This window comes from Aptenodytes forsteri, unplaced genomic scaffold (assembly GCF_000699145.1).
Source record: "Aptenodytes forsteri isolate BGI_AS27 unplaced genomic scaffold, ASM69914v1 Scaffold69, whole genome shotgun sequence".
NCBI classification, from domain to species: Eukaryota; Metazoa; Chordata; class Aves; order Sphenisciformes; family Spheniscidae; genus Aptenodytes; species Aptenodytes forsteri.
The window spans coordinates 4,452,852-4,475,477 of NW_008795885.1; the positions used below are offsets into that span (position 1 = coordinate 4,452,852).

The 22,626-nt window shown below is 39.1% G+C and overlaps 1 protein-coding gene across 2 annotated transcripts in view; it reads left to right on the forward strand.

Annotated features, from left to right (window-relative positions):
• The window catches only part of PJA2 (praja ring finger ubiquitin ligase 2), a 36,496-nt gene extending 23,541 nt beyond the window's left edge, over nucleotides 1–12,955 (forward strand). The window contains exons 5-9 of one of the 2 annotated variants that reach the window (XM_009284182.2): nucleotides 2,147–2,332; nucleotides 4,569–4,680; nucleotides 10,501–10,615; nucleotides 10,922–11,043; nucleotides 12,258–12,955. In XM_009284182.2, coding sequence (XP_009282457.1) covers nucleotides 2,147–2,332; nucleotides 4,569–4,680; nucleotides 10,501–10,615; nucleotides 10,922–11,043; nucleotides 12,258–12,389 — 667 coding nt within the window. In that variant the 3' untranslated portion in view covers nucleotides 12,390–12,955. Of the gene's footprint in view, nucleotides 1–2,146; nucleotides 2,333–4,568; nucleotides 4,681–10,500; nucleotides 10,616–10,921; nucleotides 11,044–12,257 lie in introns of those variants that run through there. The other variant, XM_009284183.2, reaches the window with a different exon arrangement.
• The last annotated feature ends 9,671 nt before the right edge of the window (nucleotides 12,956–22,626 follow it).

A 22,626-nucleotide genomic window follows, 5' to 3' on the forward strand; every position in this document is an offset into this window, starting at 1 on the left:
GGAAGTGGTGGAGTCCCCATCCCTGGAGGTATTTAAAAGACGAGTAGATGAGGCACTTAAGGACATGGTTTAGTGGGTGCTGGTGTTGTGTCGACGGTTGGACTCGATGATCTTAGAGGTCTTTTCCAACCTCAATGATTCTATGATTCTATGAAAGGAGGTTGTAGCGAGGTCGGTGTTGGTCTCTTTTCCCAAGTAACAAGGGATAGGACAAGAAGAAGTGGCCTCAAGTTGTGCCAGGGGAGGTTTAGATTAGGTATTAGGCAAAATTTCTTCACCAAAAGGGTTGTCAAGCATTGGAACAGGCTGCCCAGGGAAGTGGTTGAGTCACCACCCCGGAGGTATTTAAAAGATGTGTAGACGTGGTGCTTAGGGACATGGTTTAATGGTGGACTTGGCAGCGCTAGGTTAATGGTTGGACTTGATGATCTTAAAGGTCTTCTCCAAACTAAATGATTCTATGATTCATTTCAAAACAGAGTGCTCTGAAACGGGCTCTCAGGATTTGACCTGGATCCATCTGTAAAGGGCAGCACCATGTATGTCAACTTTAGGTTCATCCAGGATCATTTAGCTAGTTAGGATCACCTTTCAAAATCCTAGTTGTAGATCAAGATACTTCTGCTTCCACACACACTAAGTCCCACTTTAGGCATATAAATCTTCTACCACAGGGCTCTGGTATCTCAGTTCACCAGCCAGTGCTGCAAAGGGGTTAAATGGATCAGTGACTTTTCTTGCTCACACAGAACCTGCTCACAGTGTTCTTTTGTGGAAACCTTCAAGAACGAGTGATTCATCTCCGAGTTTCATCATATGGGGCTTTGTTGGCCTGGGGGAACTATATACATTGTCAATGCTAGGGTGAATTTTCTTAATGGCACAGGAGCACAAGGCGGTGAGTTAGATAAAGCAGCTGTTCAGCTGGAAAAGCTTATGAAAAAATACCAGTCTCTTGAGTGATTCATCTCTGAGTTTCATCATATGGGGCTTTGTTAATTGTAAAGACATATATGTAACATACGCATCTTCTGATACTGCTTAGCACTCCTTGCAAAGTAGTTGTTTATCTCTTTGCTTTATTGCTTCTCATATTCCACTGCTGCTCTTTATTTCTGCCACCCTATCAGTGATTAAAGTAAACTTGAACTACTTGCTTGCTGAGAAGTTACTTTCTGGTCATTCAGTACTTCACTTTGTAAAATGTATCTGCTTTTGTTGCAAGGCAAAATTTGTAGCTATAAATAGCTAAGGAAAGTTTTTTGGTTGGTTCCCCCCCCAAGCATCTAATATTGACCTTATATTCTTAGTTTGGGTCTCTATAAAGCAACAAGCCATGCCTAACCGTTCTTTCAGCTTCTTCCACTCTTAGGCAGGCAGTACCTATTACCAAGCATTCCAAATCTGTTACTGCTTTTTTAGTATCACTGTCTCTTGAGGTTTGGAGAATTAGTGTGGCTTTATGAAAACATTATGAAAACTCATCTGTTTCAGAACAACAATAATGGCGCTATGTACTCTTTAGCTTGCTTTGATGTGAACAGCCTGCAAATGTACCCATTTCTAACATGAATCCTGTTTATTTACCCTTTGTTAAGGAAAGTGGGACTCGCAGCCCTGTGTCTCTAAACATCAAGGTGACTTGTGCTCCTCTAGAAAATCCAGGAATGTGAGGAGTCTTTCTCCTTATGCAAATAGCTTCTCTTGCAAATGATATCTGTTTGCATTCAGGCCAAGTTTCCCCATGAAGGCTGTTCCAGGGTGTCAAGAGAGCCTTTCTTTTTAGTGGCTTTAGGACCTTGTAGATGAATAAGAAAGTCTTTAGTGCCAAAATTACTAGCCCTGGCAAGGATACTGTCTGTACTAGGGAAAATGCAAAGCAAGCTACTTACTGTACTGCTCCCCTTGAGCATTAGACAAATAATTTTGCCACAGATTCATGGGTGTTACAAGATTCTGAGTCTGGACCTAATACCACTAGGATTTCCTTGTTTTTTACAGCAAATACTAAATTCCTAATCTGGGACTCTGCAGTCTGGGAAACATGCAGCTGCAGCCCTTGTAATATGTGTAGGTTTTGTTGCTTGCATGTGTTCATAAATTCTCCTAGATTTTTAGTTTTAGCTTTTCATTTATTTATTTGAAGGCAACAGACACTGTTGGAGGAAGGAGAGATTCCTTGGTTACAGTACCGGGAAGAAGTAGAAAGTAGCAGTGATGGGCAAAACGATCCAGTTAGTGATTTTGCGCATCCTGGATTCTTCCTGTTGGATGGAAATAACAACCTTGAGGATGACTCCAGTGTGAGTGAAGACCTGGATGTGGAGTGGAGGTATGCCTTTGATAGGTTTCTGCATTAATTTCAGAGGTTTTGTAGTTACTGTTTTGGTTTTTATGTAAGATGTCAAAAATACTCATGGCTATCAGTATGCACTTGCTTCAAAGGCTGATAATCTGAGTTTTAAGGCTTAATGTACTTCAAGTGCTATGTTTCTTCTAACGAGAGAAAAAGGATGTAGATTTGCTAAATCAGGCTGTGATCTCAGAAAATTCTGGTACACTAAATATTCAAGGGGTGGGTGTACTTTTTCAATTAATTTTCAAGATAAGTGTAGTGGAAGTATAACAAAAGTAAAGCAATATGAATGTAATCAGCATTTAAGTCAGTGCAATTTTATAATTGGTCTTTTCCTCTTTTGCAACTGGTGTAAGTTAGATGTTATAAGCCTATTTTATTTCTCTTTGAAATGCCATGCACTTACCTAGTATTGTCATAATTTTGAATGCCTCGATCAATTTTCTGTCATTAGATCACTGAAGAATATTGCAATATATTTATTACAAAAATTCTGCAAATACCAGGAAGCATGTGATCGGAGCCACTTGCACAGCCTAATCCTAGAATAGTATAGTGCCTTTGTTTTAAAGTAAGAGTGAGCTAGACAGAATGCTTTCCACTGAGAGGCTTACCATTTGCTCTCTTCTGCTTATTAAAAATACTATAAACTACAGTATAGACATACCAAAACCACTGGTATTTTCTCCTTGTGAAGTTATATTCTGAAAAAGCACAACATGGACTAATGCATGAGAGTCCAAGCTAGAAGTAAGGCACTTGTTCTTACAGTGCCAGGCAGCAAGCTAGCAAAGGAATTGCAGGATTTTTAAGTGTTGGAGGTTAGCCTTGGTAAGCTTCCTAATTACTCAAAATAGGAAGAAAGATGCTTCTCTAATAGTCTGTTCAATTTTCTGTTGAGCATACGCAGATCTGTACATGATTTTGCTTGTGCCCGTTTTAAGATTTGATCTCTGAATGTTGAAAACAGAACTCAAAGCAGCCACCAAGCTATGAACTGTGACACATGATGTAATAAAAATCTGAATGCTAGTTGTAAAATGAGCTTAATAGCATACATAGAAAATTTATTAGCTGGGCTGTGTGCCCTTTTATTCTGGAGTAGTCAACAGTAAAAGCTCCCATCATGTTCTTCTGAAGTCTATATTGTCTTGAGAGTACATCTGTACTGGTAGCAGGTGCTGGCAGGGGGCTGCAGGGCGGAATCTGTGAGGAGAGGCTGGGGCTGCCCTGTGTGGGACACAGCTGGCTCCAGTGGACCCACTGCAGGGTGGTGTCTCCTGGGAAAGTGTATTTAAGAAAGGGTAAAAAAATGCTGCACAGCAGAGTGTGAGAGAGGAGGGAGGATGATGTGAGAGAAACAACCCTGCAGACACTAAGGTCAGAGAAGAAGCGGGAGGAGGTACTCCAGGTGCTGGAGGAGAGATTCCCCTGAAGCCCCTGGAGAAGACCACACTGGAGCAGGTAGGTATTTGCTGAAGGAACTGTGCCTGTGGAGAGCCCACACTGGAGCAGTTAGTGAAGGACTGCAGCTTGTGTGAAAGACCTATGCAGGAGCAGGTTTGTCCTGAAGGACAGCAGCCTGTGGGAGGGACCCCACTCTGGAGCAGGGGAACAGTGTGAGGAGTAAGGAGTGGCAGAGAGGAACTGCAATGAACTGACCACAACCCCCATTCCCTCTCCCCTCTACACTGCTTGGGGTAGGGGGACATAGAGGAGTCAGGAATGAAGGAGTGAAGTTGAGCCTGGGAGGAGAGGGAGGGCTAAAGGGAAGGTGTTTTAGTTTTTGTCTTTGTTTCTCACCATCCAAATCCATTTTTATTGGCAATAAATTCATAGAATCATAGAACAGCCCAGATTGGAAGGGACCTCAAAAGATCATCTGGTTCAACCTTTCAGTTAAATTAAGGTTCCCCCTTAAGCTGAGACTGTATTGCCTGTGATGGTGATTGGTGAGTGATGTCCCTGTCTTTATCTCGACCCACGAGCTTTCAGTCTTATTTATGTCCCCGTCCAGTTGAGGTGGGGGAGTGAGAGAGTGGCTAGGTGGGTATGTGGCAGCCAGCCAAGATCAACCCAACGCAACCACCACATGAGAGTATACGCACACAGTTGTTAACAGGTGATGTGCAGTAATTTGATGTACCCAGCCTTCGTGTTATTACTATTTACTTTGAAATGAAGACCATCTTCCCTAACTCATGTTTTTCAGACTACTTGATGAGTTTGGTGATGGCCTAGGACTTGCTCAAGCCATTCCTTCTGTGGATCCTCAGTTTCTCTCATTTGTGGCACTAGAGGGACGCTTACAACAAGCTATGGAGGTATTAAAATATTCTTGGTGGTATTATATCAGTGATGTTGTGACATAAGTTTTTATTATTGAATCCTTTTTCAGCACAATCTGAAAATCAGGAGAGTCAGGGAAAAAATTACTTTCCTGTTTTAGCTTGAACTTTCAGGTCTGCAAGCTTGAAAATAAATGTTGGAAGCTCTGTTAAATGATGTAGTGCAAGAAGTCATTGATCAGTGCTTCTCCTTTTAGAATATGTATTTATTTTCTCTTAAAGGAAAAAAAGATACTGATTTCTACCAGTATAAACATACGCTATTTAAATTATTCTAAAGAATGTTGCCAAATTCCCTACTTGATAAAGGAAAGTTCATACCTGGATCTGTGCCTATGAATTGTCCCAGCTTTTTTTTTTTTCAAGAGTACAATTGGATGTCTTGGTCTCATTTTTTCCTCAGTAGACGACTTTTCTGTGTTTGACTGTCTTGACTCCATGTGTTTTAAATTAAAAAAAAAAACAAACAAAAACCAAACAATCCAAAAGCAAAAAAGCTTTTTATCTTTACCTTGTTCTAATCTCATTTTATCTGTCTAACTTTTGATAAACCAGAGCATTTATAACCAAGATCAAGCATGGTTACTATCTTTGTCTTTTTTGTGTTACATGATGTTGGTCACTGTCAGAGTGAATATGGAGCGAGCTGAAATTCACTTTGATGCAATGCGACAACTCTTGCACTGCCAGAAATCTCCCCTGCAGGGTATTTGTCAAAAGAAGAGTTAAATGATGTGTAGACATATAATATGGTGTTACAACAATTAAATTCAATGTTTTGTGTGTGACATAAGTTTAGGGGCATCAAGGGGCAGTTTGACTACTAGCTCTTAGTTAAAAGGGGTGAACAGGGCAGACTGTATGTCATAGTGTGCTTGCAGACAAAATACCAAGGATGCTTTAAAATGCTTTCTGAAGCTGACAGTCAGTGGAACAATCATAGATAATCTTTTTTTTCCATGGATATGTGCAAAATCAATGATTTTGTGAATAAACTTCAGGGGATTTTCCAAGGGGGTGGAAGGGTTGTTCCCTGAAGTTGGCAGTCATTAAATTTCCAGGTATTGTGCATCCCCCAAGGTATATGGGAGGTCAGCCTTATTCATGATCAAGTACCATAGGGTCTTCTCCAGCTGTGTAGGATCTTGTTAGCATTACTCATCTGGAGACACTTCAGAACTGCTTATTAATGTGTAGGAGGTCTGTTGATATCCTTAGTATAAAAGCAGTATTTTGAAATTGCATAGAGAAAATTCCTTGTCTCTTTCACAGCTGCTGGTTCTAACTACATCAAAAAGGACAGAACTACAGAAGCAGTTGACCACCTCCTTTGCACCAAAGCAAGAGGATCTGTGTAGAGAGGGGAAACTAATCCCATCTTTTCTTTTTTTTAATCAATATGTTAACACTTGAAGAGGAGACTGAGGTTATTATAGCTCTGAGTTTTTCTTTCTCATTACTGTGTAACAACATTTCCCTAGTTACTCTGTCATAAGAAACGTGTGGACTCTTTTCAGGCTTGACCTGTAAAAGCAATCCTAGGTGGCTGTGTGCATGGCTGGCTGAGAAGATGCTGTAATTATGTTAGTGTCACTAGGAACGGAGTGTCATTGAACACACTTGGCAAGCAGGTAGATGACTACAGAGGTAGTTATTCTCTGGTACCTGTGGTACCAGAGGTCACAGGTCACTGTGGATGTTGGACAAGAGGGAAAGCCAATTCTCTTAAATAGTATTTGTGCTTGAAATTAGCCCTTAGGTGCCTGAAACTTTATGGTGGGCATAGAAGTCTGGCATAACTGGAATTAGTCAGCAGAAAATGGTAACTGAGTAGTAAAAGGAACAGTTGTATTAACTGTGACTAAATGGACAGCACAGATTTTGAGTAAGAATTACAAATATTTCCTCCAAATCTCAAGCAGAATATATAGAGCACCTCTCTTCCAGTGTAAAGATGGTTACTAAAAGTTCAGAAAATAAGAGCAAGGATTACCCAAAACAGTTCAACATTTCTCTTAGGCAATATTGCAAGTATTTCTGGAAGTTGAGAGAAAGTGAGCAAAAAAAAAAAAAGGCTCTGTAATGTCTATCTCTCCAGAATTAATTTTAATTGTTTGCTGAGATCCTGTCTTTTTAATGACCACAGCAAGATGTAGGCAGGATCAGAATATAATGTTTTCTGCTTTCTAGAAAATAGGACTTGCAAATGGCTAGTCCAGTGTAACCTCTTAATATAATACGTGACCCTGTCCCTGACTAGCTTAACACAGACTAGAAACTTGTGTTCCTGGAACGACGTTCAGAACAGCCTTTAAACACAACTTCCCTGGTTGTCAGACAATTGTAGATGAAGAGGTATAAGTGTGTTCCACAGATTTAAAAATGTGAATTCTTTCATTGAAGTAGTAAGTATCTTGTAGAGTTACAAAGCCTTTTCCTTATCTTTGGTACTGTGGTAACAGTGCTTGCTCAGATATCCAAAATGTGGCATATGGCGTACTGCATTTTCAGGGGGAAAAAAATTCTTTTTAAAAAAATGTTTTCTTCTGTGATTCAAAGACCAAACTGAACTAACTTTTCAAGTTTGGGTAAGAGAGATTGCTGAAAATGTCTTTGCTTTCTGCTGGAAAATGCAATTTCTGATTTTCCATTTATAGGGTGCATAGAAAATGTTTGTAATATGACAATTTTTGTTCTGTAGTTTGTTGCAACTGTCTATATGTATCGAGTAGGGAGTTAGAGATCACTGTGAGGGATATCTTAGTAACTAAGGTCAAGGTGATCAGGCTTGAGAGCTCTTTGAGGGAAGTGAGAATTGAAGCTAGTTGTCTGTCTTCCTCATGATTGGTATTTTATGCTCCTCATCCCTCTCCCCAAGATTAAAGGGAGTGATTTCATCTGTTTTTGACATAGTTCATCTTACTTTGGGGATTAGGACTTGTTCTGGTTTTGCTAGGTATTTTACTGCAGGATGATTAGATTTCAGTTTCATCAGTACCTTTCCTGCTTGTTCTACAACTTTTGTTCTCACCTTCCAGATCTTACTGCTTGCACATGTGTTTTCTTTCTCTGAATAACTATACCCCAAGCTGGTTTGCCACTTTGCAGTTACATATTATCTATATATTTATACTCAGCTTTCTAACAGGTTACTTGTTGCCAGTTATGCTGTTTTAGTATTATTTAGATCTGGCTTTAGGGCAAATGGCTATTATTTAAATCTTGCTTAGTCTGGTCCTACCTTATGCGTGCAACATAACTCTGCTTTTGTTTCAAGTTTAAAAAGTAACCCATCTGCTTTCTGGTAACAAGTATTTTTGCACCAGAGGTTTTGTAATGGAGAAGCCTGAGCTTTGACTAGCTTTAAGTATTATTCTGATTTGATGAATAGATTGGGTTGAGTTTAATTATAACATCATTAATAATCTATCTAATGAATGTGACTTTATTCAACCTGTTACTGATTTACTTAAACTACCTCCTTAAGTTTCCCAAAATTCTCTTATCTAAAATAGTAGATTCATTAACCAGATCTTTTTCACCTATAACAATGCAATTTATTATGAGAGTCTATTATAGCTCAGAAAACTTTCTGAAAATTTCTTTATCCAGCAAACTAATTTACTGTAGCTATGAAATAGTTGAAAGGGATGAGACTTGATAATGCATCCAAAATTCAAGTGTATCTTAACTGGGAGGGAGGGATTTGTCCCAACTAATTGTGGCATTTGGAGGGAAAACATAGTGAATATATTAATTTAAAAAAAAAAAAAAGCTATGTTCTATAAGACTCTGGGATCCTAAAATGTAATAACCTATATGTGCGACTTATTTTTGGGTTTTTTACTTCCGTTTGTTTTAAAGATATTACTTAGCTGGGAGTGTTTGGTTTACTTCATTAGCAGTATGGAACAGGCTGGGTGTCTTTACAGTGTCAGTGACTTCATTTATGAATATTTCCTGTGCTGATTTACGGATGTGAGGAGCTCAAACTCCTGTAGGCTATAGCACTCCTGTTTCTAGCAGTGTCCAGCATTTGGTTTATGGTACATGGAGCAGTAAGCAGTCGCATAAGTAATAAGAGGAAGGAAATAAAGGTATCTTATAAAAGTTGCAAAGTGGACACTTCTTTGCTCTGCTTTGGTTTTGAAGATGTGGTTTTAAGCATCAGAGTCATTGTGAGGCTTTCTGTCTGTGATGTTTCTTTTGCGTAGCTTTCAAAAGCAAACAATACAATGCTTCTGCAAATTGTTTTCTGTTTGAGAGTGCTAATACTGGATACAGACACAGAGGTTTGACACATAAGTAATATTGCATTCTTCTGTCTGCCTGGGATCTTACCTAATTTTTCCAGCTGTAGTAGTTAATCTAATTAAGTATTGTATTTTTACCTACAAGTTATTCTCAGACCATTGCAGCTGTAGCAAAACACCATTGCAAATACTAAAATCACCTTAATGTTAGTAAGGCAGTATTGTCTGCTGTAACAGAATTGAATGTTTTTAAGCTGTTAAATTGGAGGAGCGTACCTGTTTTGCAGATGGACTTGCGTAGTGCAGTAGGGATAACTGTCCCAGGATTTCCTTTAAATTAGTAGATTTCTAGATGAGAATATGTGTGGCAGTAGGAGCTGTAAATATTTGTCTGTTAGCTCATGCTGATCTCTCTGCTGCCACAAACATTTGGCTGTAGGTGTAAACCTGCTAGTTTAGACCTATGGTCAGATGATTGCCTGAGCTACCTTGCCACTGTGAAAAAAGTGCAGGCCTGTTTTCAGGCTTCAGCTCTAGTAACTTTCTGAAAAGTTTAAGAGGAAAGACTACTGAAGATGTTTGTATATAATCCAATGTTTCTTTAGTATATTTTTGGTTTTTAGTTGAGTGTACCCCCAACACTACAAAAATGTCACGTTATCTTAAACTTCTTACCAAGGGAGTTTTGTGGCCATTAGAGTAAATAATTTTCATGCTGATTAGAGCAGTAAGTAGTTGTACTTGAGGGGTGTGACTAGTTCATTCAGGATATGAACTCAGTGCTTCTGTGTTCTTGGCTTTTCAGTATTGGTTTGTTCTGTTCTTCAAACAGGTATATCTAGCACATTGCTTAGTGAATATAACCAATCTGAGTTCTGTGTTGCATTTTTTTCTACTGGAGATCCTTGCAGTGTCTTATGGGGTTGAATGTATGATGTAAACATCAAATCTACCAGCTGTAGCATTGGAGTCTTAAATTTTTCACCATACAAAAATCTTTAAGTTTCAAACAAGATGACTTCAGAGTACTACGTTTGTCTTAAGTCATTATACAGATGAGAAACATCTATGTGGATCCTGGGTTTTTTTCTGAAAGCTTACATTGGTAGTATAGCAAGGTACTTAATATTTTTGTTTGTACCTGAGCAATTCAATAGTTGAAGCCAGTTAACACATTAATGAGACTTTTATTTTCAGAAAGCGAAATGTAATGACAGTTTTGTATTAGTAAGCATTATTACATTTTCGACTTGCTGCCTTTTCTGAAACTTTATAAAATGAACAAATGTTCGTTAGAGAATAAGTTGTGACTCTGTCCTGATACTTTAAGAAGGCTTAAAAAACAAGCTGTTACTGTTTTGACCTTCAGTTTCATCTCATTCATTATAAAAATAAAAATGATGTCAAGGTTAGTCTGACAGACATACCTTCCATTTAAGAAAGCAATACTATTAGTATTAGATTCCTTTTCTTGATTATTTGTTTTTATATGGGATGTTACATTTGTGAGTAAGAGAACTTGATCTCTGCTCACTCCTTTCAGACTGCTCTGGCACATTTGGAGTCTCTTGGATTTGATGTTGAACAGGCTCAACCACCAGCTACTAAAGAAACCATAGATTGTCTGCCACAGATTATCGTCACAGATGACCATGATGGTATGGAAAAATAATTAAGAATTAATTTCCACAATGTTTATAAGAACAAATTTAGCTTTCTGTAATACCATAGATGCAGTATTTAAACATACTTACTGTGCAGCTGGCAATGCTGTTCTAAGAGCTTTTGAATCTTGAATCAGACTGAATATAACTTTAGTCATTTTGGAAAACTAATGTTTAGTGGAATAAGTGTGATTGTATTTTGTAATCATTAGTGATACTGTTGATAATATGTATTTTAATTTCAGCTCATCTTAGATGTAAAACAAGGTAATAATAATAATGTTTTTTTCTTCATCATAGGTGTAGATCAAGAGCAGTGTTGTACTATCTGTTGCAGTGAATATGTGAATGATGAAATCATAACAGAGCTACCCTGTCATCATTTGTTTCACAAACCTTGTGTAACTCTTTGGCTACAGACAGTAAGTACTACAGGATTGGTGGGGGGTTTGTGGGGTTTTTTGAGTATTTGCATTCTTCTGGGAAGAACAGTTTGTAACTTTTTGAAAATGTGGGGTGAAATACCAAGAAATAACTGGCTGTTAATTTTCTGCATTAGGGAACGAAATTCTAGTGCAAGTGAACAAAGTAATTTGTATCTGTACTCACCTGAAGGGCAATTTCTTGAATAGAGGGGGTATTTGTGTGAGAAAAAACATGGCCTGCTTTTAGTATGAATGAAAGAGATGGATGAGTTATAACTTGTTTTGGTATGAGAAAAGCTTTCTTTACTGTACTCATACCCTGAGGTAATGAAGATGGCTTGTTTTTCTCTGAGAAGAGCAAAGGATCTGATCTGTCTTGCCAGAATGTCAGGCCCATTTATGGTGACAGCTAAGGTTGGTGGGAGAAATAATGGAATGCTTGTAGATTAATTTAAAGAATTTACCTTTGGTAAATCTATGTTGTATTAGATTTCATTTTCATAATCTGTAACCAGTTTCCTTCCAAATGTCTTAAAAAGGCTTACATCGTATTGAGGCTAGACTAAAAGAACTGTAATGAATGAATTGGTATCTTTTTTTCCTTGCACTTGCACTCTGCTTTACGCACAGTATGAGCCTGAACTAGCACTTGCTAGTTCTCAGTGAGCCTACAGTTTAACACATCATTTCCTCAAGAGGAAGATTAATTGATTCAGACTAGGGAGATCAGAACACCTCTAGCATGGGTTGTTGGTGGGGTTTTTTGGTTTTTTTTAACCTTGATAATGTTGATTACCATGTTGATATTGCTTGTATTATATGTCTTGCCTTTTTCTACTGTTACAGTAAACTACTCTTGCTGAAAACTAGGACAAAATACTTCCTGTTAGATTTGGGCTGTACCTAGTTTATATTTAATCCTTGCCTCAGAAAAAAAAATCCCACCTGTAAAATCAATTCTTTGAGGAAGACCTTGCAGAGAGCCTGATGTATCCGCTGTGTGACTGGTGTAAAAGCAAAACAAAGCTTTCTTCTGAGATTGTTAGCTGTCTCTTAGCTCCAGGTAGCCATCCAGTCAAATTTGACTTTGAGACAGTGCTCTTGTGAAGGCATTAAATACTTTGAAAAGCTAAAGGTTATTATTTACAACAGAATTGAATGCAAACTGTGCAAATGCCTGTGTTTTTTCCTTTTTTTTTTTTTTTTTTTAGTCGGGAACATGCCCAGTTTGTCGACATGTACTTGCACCCGTGCTTCCTGAAGCAGCTGCTGCCACTGTTTCCTTTCTATCTGATCATGATTCTGCATCTTCTGTTCACAGCGCTACAGGAGCTTCAAACTAGGGTCTGAAATTATGTCTTTGCCACCAAAATAAAAATGTAAATTTTTCCTGTTTAATTACAATGTGAAAACAATTATGTATAAAATATTATATGTGAAATACTATGTATATTCTATATTTTAGTTTAGAAAGAGGGTGCAAGACTTTCTAAACTCTTCAGATTTACAATAATAGCTTAAATTTTCAAACTGTAAGTTGGAAGAACATGCAGCCTTTTTTCTTAGTAGAATGTTGATGGTAACTGTAATGTCTAAAGTTTGTATTATGATAAATTTTTCCAAAAAGATAATTAATGTGGCACGTTGTTCAAGTTCTTGCAGCTGCAGTGTAGTTGCAGCTTATTAAAGTTAGGCTTATAATCAGCAATATAACTGAACTATTTGTTTTTGTCAAATTTAGTGCCACTGAGTGACTTTGTAATTGATCTCTCATATTTGCATCAAATGTGAAGAAGTTCTGTGATGCCAGCAGTGGTAGAATTTGATTTCACTGGAAACTAATTGCATAATGGAACGATATTTCTTACCAGTTTATTCCATAATAAACTTTTTTCTTAATGTCAGAAGTGCTATTAAATTGCTGCTGGTTTTTTTATAAGTGCAGAATTTATACTAATCCAAGAATTGCTATAATCTTCTGCATCTCTATTACAAACTAGTGCTGTGGAGAAGGTTGATCGATGGCTACCAACTACCCCAGACAACAAAATAGTAATGCAATCTTTAAAGCTCTTCTAAGGTGTGTATGGAATGTGTGTAGATTTAAGAGAAAGTGGAAATGAAGACATTTGTATTGCTTGCAGGGGACTTAGTATCAAACTTGTTCTTTGTTAGGGCCTTTTATTCTTCAGTAGCTCCCCTTGCAGCAAACGTTACAGGTATTTTAACCAGCCTGTACTCTGTTTCTCTCTGGAACAGCACAATATGTTGGCCTTCATTTAATCTCTTAAGCACAGTGTTTTATAAAGAGAATTCCTTTAACTTCTGTGGCAAGATTTGGAAATCCTCTTGCTAGAAGCTTTTGATTCCAGACTTAACCAGCAGTGTCAAGAGCTAAGCTAGAAGCTTTTTCCTTCCTTTTGTTATCTGTTGTTGGTCTCAGCTCTGACTTCTTCCTATTTCTAAACAGCTGTCTAAAAGAAGAGTGTTCATGTTCTCTTTTTTCTTTTTTTTTAACTTGAATGTAGAGGTCTTATTTGCAGATCTTTCCTGGCTTTTCATCTGAGGAAACAGCAGATGAAAGGTCTTTCTAACGAGGTGTCTGAAAAAGCATATGCCAGGTCATACTCAAAAGATTACCAGTAGAAGTGTTTAACACAAAATAGAAAGTAAAGAAATCCAAACCTTTGGATCATGTCCAAATGTTTGTTGTGATTTTTTTTTTTGGTAAATGAAGTCATAACAGGTTCTGTGCAGATTCTGTGGTTCCTGCTTCAAATATTTAATTGTTCAGTTAAAATGGGCCTAGTTCTTGAAAAGGCCCTGTAACGTATAATGTTTTCCTAGAATAATAATTTTTTTTTTTCTCAAAGAGAATTCTCAAATAAAAGAACTCTTAGCTGCAAGGAAGAAAATCTTCTTTCCCTATGTTAGGTAAAACCAAGCATTCCACAAGAATGAGAAAGCAAATATGAAAAATAAGCTTGTTTCTGTTAAAGGTTCATGTTGTCTATACATGCACTGGTACATTGGAAGCATCTTACTTAATTCTGTTTACGTCACATAGTTCATTTTAATATTTCCATAAAACTTTTTCATTTCAAAGTTAACATGCTTTTTTTAGGCTTTAAAAAACGCAACAACAGAGCCTTTTTAATGTTTTGTTTCCTCCTTTCAAATTCTGGCAGGCTTTGAAAGGGTAAATTACCTGTTTTGGCTATTAGACACGCAGGTAACAGATTTTCCTTAAATAGCCATAATGAAAGCAATTAATGTAGTGTAAAAAGAACCTCCCTTCAAGTCAAAGGGGAAGTTCCCTTAGTTCTTGTGCCTGTTTACATCTTAAGATTTTGGTTAAGGTTACTCAGGGAGCTGTCTGATAACAGTCACAGCTCTGCAGACACATTCCTTGTTATACAAGGCAGAAAGCTCCTGTTTCCCCCTGTGTTTCCTTATTCTGTGCTTGATTGAACACCTGAGGAAAACCAACCAGTGAACCTTTCTATTTGCTTTTTTTAATTGCTATAGAAGAGTTGCAAAATGCAATTCTTTATCGCTACAAAAATAACTCCTTACAAGCCATGTAAGCTGTTTATATTTCCTGTGAAAAGAGTTAAAATGATAGAATGGTTTGGGTTGGAAGGGACCTTAGAGATCATCTAGTTCCAACGCCCCTGCCATAGGCAGGGAGACCTTCCACTAGACCAGGTTGTTCAAAGCCCCATCCAGCCTGGCCTTGAACACTTCCAGGGAGGGGGCATCCACAGCTTCTCTGGGCAACCTGTTCCAGTGTCTGACTACCCTCACAGTAAAGAATTTCATCCTAGTGTCTAATCTAAATCTACCCTCTTTCAGTTTAAAACAGTTACCCTTTGTCCCTGCTAAAGAGTCCCTCCCCATCTTTCCTGTAGGCCCCCTTCAAGTACTGGAAGGCTGCTATAAGATCTCCTTGGAGCCTTCCCTTCTTTAGGCTAAACAACCCCAACTCTCTCAGCCTGTCCTCATAGGGGGTATGCTCCAGTCCTCTGATCATCTTTGTGGCCCTCCTCTGGACGTGCTTGAGCATGTCCATGTCTTTCTTATGCTGGGGGCCCCAGAGCTGAACCCAGTACTCCAGATGGGGTTTCATGAGAGTGGTGTGGAGGGGGAGAATCACCTCCCTCGACCTGCTGGCCATGCATCTTTTGATGCAGCCCAGGATATGGTTGGCCTTCTGGGCTGCAAACACGCATTGCTGGCTCATATTCAGTTTTTCATCCACCAATACCTACAAGTCCTTCTCTGCTGGGCTGCTCTCAATCCACTCATTGTCCAGCCTGTATCCATGTTTGGGATTGCCCCAACCCAGGTGCAGGACCTTACACTTGTCCTTGTTGACCTTCATGAGGCTTGCATGGGCCCACCTCTCAAGCCTGTCAAGGTCCCTCTGGATGGCATCCTTTCCCTCTAGAGCATCAACAGCACCACTCAGCTTGGTGCCATCCACAAACTTGCTGAGGGTGCACTCCATCCCACTGTCGATGTCCCCAACAAAGATGTTAAATAATACTGGTCCCAATAAGGACCCCTGAGGAACACCACTTGCACTATTCTCCACTGGGACATTAAGCTGATGACGGCAACTCTTAGAGTGCAACCATCCAGCCAATTCCTTATCCACTGTGCAGTCCATCCATCAAATCCAGGTGTCTCCATTTTAGAGACAAGGATGTTGTGTGGGACAGTATCCAATGCTTTGCATGAGTCCAGGTAGATGACATCAGTCACTCTTCCCTTATCCACCAATGCTGTAACCCCATCATAGAAGGCCACCAAGTTTGTCAGGCATGATTTACCTTTAGTGAAGCAATGTTGGCTGTCACCAATCACCTCTCTGTTTTCCATGTGCCTTAGCATAGGTTCCAGGAGGATCTGTTCCATGATCTTGCTGGGAACAGAGGTGAGACTGACCGGCCTGTAGTTCCCCTGCTCTTCCTTTTTTCCCTTTTTAAAAATGGGCATTATGTTTCCCCTTTTCCAGTCTGTGGGAACTTTACCAGTCTGCCATGACTTTTCAAATATGATGGATAGCAGCCTAGCAACTTCATCCGCCAGTTTCCTCAGGACCCTCGGCTGCATCTCATCAGGTCCCATGGACACGTGCACATTTAGGTTCTTTAGATGGTCTCAAACCTGATCTTCTACGGTGGGTGGTACTTCATTCTCATTTGGATTTTTTGAATTGGGTGGCATGTGTTTTATTTTGGCTAAGAGGTCTTGACTTAGCCAAGCTGGCCTCTTGCCTCCCCTGCCTGACTTCTTGCACGTCTGGGTTGAGAGCTGTTGCTCCCTAAGAAAAACGTCTTCAAATACCTATCAGCTCTCATTTGCTCCTTTGCCTCTGAGGGCAGTTTCCCAAGGGATCCCATGCTCTAGCGCCCTAAACAGCCGAAAGTTTGCCGTTCTGGGGTTTAGGGTCCTGACTCTACTTTTTACCTGTAACCCTCAAGATTGAGAATTCCACCAGGGCATGATTGCTGCAGCCCAGGCTACCTCCAATCTTGACCTGCACTAGTGTTCTTCTGCACTAGTGAACAACAATTCCAGCAGTGCCTCTCCTCTGGTCGGGCTCTCCATCACCTGGACTAGAAAGTTGTCCTCAATGCACTCCAGTAGCTTTTGTGCCACTTTTCCAGCAGATGTCTATGTGGTTGAAGTCCCCTATCAGGATCAGGGCCTGTGAGTGTGATGCTGCTTGCAGTTGAAGAAAGAACCCTTCATCAACCTCCTCTCCTTGATCAGGTGGCCTGTAGCAGACACCAACTGCAAAGTTTTCTTTGTTGGCTTGGTCTCTAATTTTCAACCATAAGCTCTCGACCTGCACATTGCTGTTCTTCAAAGATAAATTGGATAGATTGCACACAAGCTCTGTGCAATCAATCCCATTTTTGGCATAGAGATCAACTCCCTTACCTCTCCTTCCTTGCCTGTCCCTTCTGAATAGTTTATAGCCATGAATCACAGCACTGCAATCATGCGATTCATCCCACCAAGTTTCTGTGATAGAAATTAGGTCATAGTTATGTCTCATCTTCTGGAAAGAGATTGGTACTAGCTGTATTCTTATCTGGATTTTTAATCTTTTGCATGAGGTCAAGGCGAGATCACAAATCTGGGAGTCTTTTGAGGCTGTTAAGCCAACAACACTCAGGAAAAGCTGTGCCCTCTGTGTTTGCTTTAAACATTTAATGCATTTCTCTGTTGGCTGTGCCAAGACGTAGAACAGCCTGTTGGGTCTGAAGTAGCTTAAGTTAATTCCTCCTTCATGTTGTTTTTAACCTGTTCACTTGAATTTAATTGAGAAGTAGATGATGAAGCTTGTAGGGACAGCCCTTAGGATGAACTGTTAAATCTGTAATTATTTCCAAGATACTACTTTTTTGGTGATTTTTAAAGATACATCAGTAAACTCCCTTATTCTTCAGTTTGCATAAAGAATTGCAAAGTTGTATTGTGCAAAAATTGGGTGTTGCAACAACAGAATTCTACTAAACATGAAGATACAGTATGCTGTAGTAGTTTTTGAGATCTTTTTCCTACAGAAATGGTTTACCAGTTTTAAACTGAAATGATGAAAATGAAATATGGTCTCATGGGAGCAGGGAACTGGTTATAATTTGTTAACACAATGATACTATTTGATATTTGTGCTCTGTTTGTTTTGCAAAGCACAGAATTTTCTTAATTTCTTTTTTTTTTTTTGGTGGCACTAGCAAGGCCTTCTGAGTGATCCTTGTAACTCTGCTTTTTTCTGGGTTTTTTTTTGACAGATTTCTCTTGGTTGGGAATTACTGCTTTAAATTTGAATCCTGATAACTGTATTAATACTTTAATGATACTGCTTGTTTTTCTGTATAAATACTTTGATGTGTGCTCACAAAATTCAATTTGTTCTTACTTGAACAGAATATAAATACAAAATGGGGCTTGCTGGGGCTGACAGCATTTGTCCAATACATGGCTTCCTCGAGTCATGATAAGTTCACAAGCATTTTTGTCGTGGTGGCAAAATGGGTCAAGGGAGGAAGAAGATAGTACTCTGAGGAATGAGCAGATGTGTGAGATGAGAAGCAGAACAGGGAATTTGAGGGTGCCGCCAGGTGGTGGCAGGGAGGGTGTGTCTTTTACAGGTCTCCTCCTACCCCCTTCTGCAAACCTCTTCCCACAACTTCCAGTCTTGCCCAAGACCAGCAGGTGTCCTTTCCTTCCCCAGTACAACGGCATCCCACGAGTACAGCTTCTTCTGTTCATTTCCCTCAGCAGTGACCTTGCTTTCCTTCTTTTGGCCAGTCAGCTGCTAGAAATAGAAAAAAGAGAGGCAAAGGCTGTGGGCTGTAGTTACAAACTTGGGATGCTGGTGGAGGTGAGTGGCCAGGGAAGAGCTCCAAAGCTTGTCCTGTGTTGCTAGAGGCAGGAGCAGTGAGGGCTTTCAGAGGGGTAGATCGCCTTTGCACCTTTTCCAGCCATGCTCTTCTGTAGGGAGACACTAGGGAGGTTGCTCCAACTGCACTCTGCCTGGCCTCAACATAAGCAGAATGGGTGAGCTGCCTCTTTTTGCCTATGTTGAAGCTAGCTGTACCAGGGTAGCTGGGTAATCACAGAACCAACTCTGTCAAAGACTTCATTCCAGACTTTCAATGACATATAACAGTAATGGCTTGCTTGCTTAATACGAAACTCATTAAATTTTGTGGAAACGTGTATGTCACCATTTAAGTAAAAAGGGAATTAAAATATTACATTTAATTCAGGTTGATCACTGGAAACAGTTTGGCATCTTACGGATGGAATTATAATTTGTAGGTTTTTAGTTATTAAAGATTGAGAAGACTTATTGATACTGTAATCTCCCAATAAGACACAACTATTGCCACTGAATGAAGTACACTACTATTGTTGGTAGCCTTTTTCTTGCTCAGAAAGCCAAGATGACGACTAAAACAAACAAAAATAAGTTTCCTCTTTGATCGCTCAGCTGCTCTTTTACCTTGAAAATATTTTTTTTTCCTTTTCCTTTCTTGTTGAGGCTGATGTAATGAGGTTTTGTGGAACACTGAGGGTATACAAAGAGAGCCTTCTTTAAACTGAGGCTTGATTGATTATGGAGGGGGGTTCAATTAGTGAATTGCAGAACAGCTGGCAAATACTAGTGGATAAGGCTCATTGTCATGTGTTGTACAGGAGACAAACGGTCTGACCATCATCTCTGTGTAGCCTTTGGATGTATGAACCTGGTATCAAAGGTTAAACCAGTGTTCAGGACTCCTGAAGTGCCCCTGGCTGTTGCCACCTTGTCATTGAAATCCTGTCCAAACTAACCAAAACAAAATTCAGTACTTGTCAGAACCAAAGGAGTACAACGCTTCAACATGAGCTCATGTCACATTCCTCACGTGTATATATGATAATAAAATAATTTTAAAAAGTTCTCTTCCCTGGGTTTGAAAGCAAAATCTGACAGATGATTTTAGGTGGAGAGAGAGGAGGATATTTTGCTGAGAAAGTGATATATTTGGTATGAATGTAATTTCGATATACACTCCCAAAGTATATTTCCAGATGCATTATCTTTTGCTTTGAACTTGCAATGACATCAATCCTGAAAAGGCCCATTGCGTTTTAGTGAATTTGAGACTATTGCCCTAAAAGACACATTTTAAAGCAGCAACGTCAGGGTTATACTTATTCTTTCATAAAACAAATGTATGCAGCTGTAGGAATCCTGTTCCACATTGTCCTTTTAATAGGGCAGTCTCTCTGTGGTGATGGAGTAACTTTGTGAGCACATCTGAATTGATACTGTGATTTTAGCGCTTGTTGCTATAGGTATCCTGCTCTGAAAAATGTCAAAGATGGGAAAAGAAAAACAACCCCAGCTCAGTAATTTGAGTTTTATTTTACCTGCATATTTTTGGAATCCATACTCTTTCCCCTGTATTTTGTGTTGCTGAGTGCTTTAGGATATTCACAATGGAAAACAGATAGGAAAATATGTTGGTCATGTGCAGTCCTTTAGTCAGTGTGGTGCACACAGACAGCTAAGATGCATAATTATTTAGGCAAGAGAAGGAATATCACTGTGTGGAGAATAAGCCTTTATCCTTTATAGGCTAATAAGCAAAATCTATATTTACAGATCTTTGTTGTCCTAAAATTCCACATAATTATGATTTTTTTTCAGTGTTAAGCCTCTCCATAGATAGACAATTACCTTGCTCTGAGCCATATATCATAAATAATAATAAACAAAACAACTAATGATGGTTACTAATGAATAAGTATGAGGGTTTAATGATGTCCTGGGGCCAAAATGTAAAGGGCATGATTTTCATTTATACCAGAGTCGCTTTGCCCTCCTGAGGCATAGTAAAAGGCTTTCAAGAAGAAGTAAAGGAGAACTAGGTAACAAAAAGGAAGGATAGTGTAAACAGGATTATAATCCAATGTTTCTTCAACAACCTTTAAACCACAGTAAAAACAAGCCCTTTTTTCAGTCTTCAGCTTCCCAGACAGGAGCCTTGGAAAATACCTCAAGGAAGTCAATTAAAATTAATATGGTGGAGAGGACTATATTTTCCAAGTCAGGTTAGGTATTTTAGGTAGGATTTTCTAATTGAAAAGAAGCAAGGGGTACAATTTTAGTGTAGTAACAGTGGTGGTACTGATGAATAATAGCTAGGACCTGGTGGTTGTTGATAGCTTTGCGACAGGAAAACCTGCTGAAATAAAAATTATAAGTCAAAGTATTTCTTTATTGTATATTGAGTACCATGAGCTGCTAATGTGGAAGATCATCTCTGTCAATGGGTAGAAGAGCTTCCCTGTGTATGAGTGGAATTTCCTCCTCTTACTAAAAACAGAAATACACAAAACGCTTTTCTAACGCTGCTTTAATGCTGCAGTAGGAAGATGTCAGCTGCAAAACACTGACACAGATTTGAAAATGCTGTTTGCATATTCCAGCCAGTTTGGTAGTAGCTGAATCTTATTTTAAAGTGGTAACTTTCGATTTGCTAGTCAAGGAAGATGTTCTTGTTAGCAATACCATAAATAGGCTCCTCTTAAGCTATTGTAATGATATGCATTGGAGCCTGTATAGAACCAGTTCTGTATATATATATATATATATATGCCTTTATCTTCTTTATTGTTTTACATGCCTGAATGACAAGCCATGTAAGAAAGGAGAAATTTTTGCTGTAAAGATAAAGAAGGGGGCTTACATTAAAGCTATGTTGGTCTGTGAGACTGTCAGACTTTTTTTCTGAGAGTATGAAAGATAACTAAATGGATCAACCCAAAGCAACTACAAAATCACTTGCAAAAATAGCAGAGCCTAGGTAAAGAGGTTGCTACTGAACGGTGAGCATTTGGGACATGAATGAATAGCATCATTTAAACAGAAAAGCAATGCAAAAGAACAGGCGATCTTCAGCAGTGTTTGTCGGCAGCGTGATAGCCACGGTCCACCTTCAGTTCTCTTTCTCCCTGTGAGACAGCAAGTATCTTGCTTGGAGCTTTTTTAACAAGTTTCAAATTCACTGTCTTTTTTGAACTTTTGGTGAAGAAATGCCCTTTGGGTCATTTCTCTTTATGCAGTTTTCTTCTAAAAGCAGACAGTGGGAAGAGGAGAAATGGGAGCAGAGGAAGTGTGGTCTTTTCAGTGAATCTAAGTGACCTACCTTGCCAACCAAGACCAAATCCAGTTGTGAATGAGGGGGGAGGAAGTCAAAAGAGGAGTGTGCGGCACAATCGTGCTTTTGGCAGCCCCATCCCACAGCACAAAGCATGCGACCTCCCCAGGCACTGTTGTCTGGCCCACAGGACTCTCCTAGCTCTTCAGGAAAGGTGGAGCCTGATCACTACAACACGTTCAAAACTCTCTGGGTCTAAATCTTACATGACTCCTGAGACTTTTTTCTTTCTGATTGAGAGGAATAACTTGCATGTATTTGGTGTCGGGACACAGAAAGGATGCCAATGTGCCCTGCAGGGTATTAAAGGTAATCTAGTACTGTGTTCATGAGATACACATCACCTGCAGAAGGGTCTCTATCTTGAAATATCACAGCTCCTTCAGGCTGTTTTACTGTATACTCTCCTACTCTGAATCGGTTAGCATATCTAATCAAAAGCAGCATAATTTCATTTGTTGAAAAATTATTTTCTGTTCTGTTCCTGGAAATGGTTTGACAAATGACAGTAAACACAGGCATATTACTACTAGTATAGTCAGTGTGTGTTAGTGGGAAAATGTCTGAAGAGAATATTTTCTCCTTCCGTATGTTACAGAGGGAAGATATCTCTCTGTGTGCATAATTCAAGCACAGAGCATCAAGGGCAACTTCTGGATGTTTCATTTTTAGAGTTAACAGATATTCAAGTAGTAACTTGTATTTCTGAACAACTATAAATTATTTTGTCTACCTTTTAGAGTTTGTACTTGGGATGCTAATATCTTTAGCAAGTGTTCATCTTCTATCCTTTGTTATGCATGACATCACACATCTGAGGCAGATGACTATATTCTTTCCTATCCAC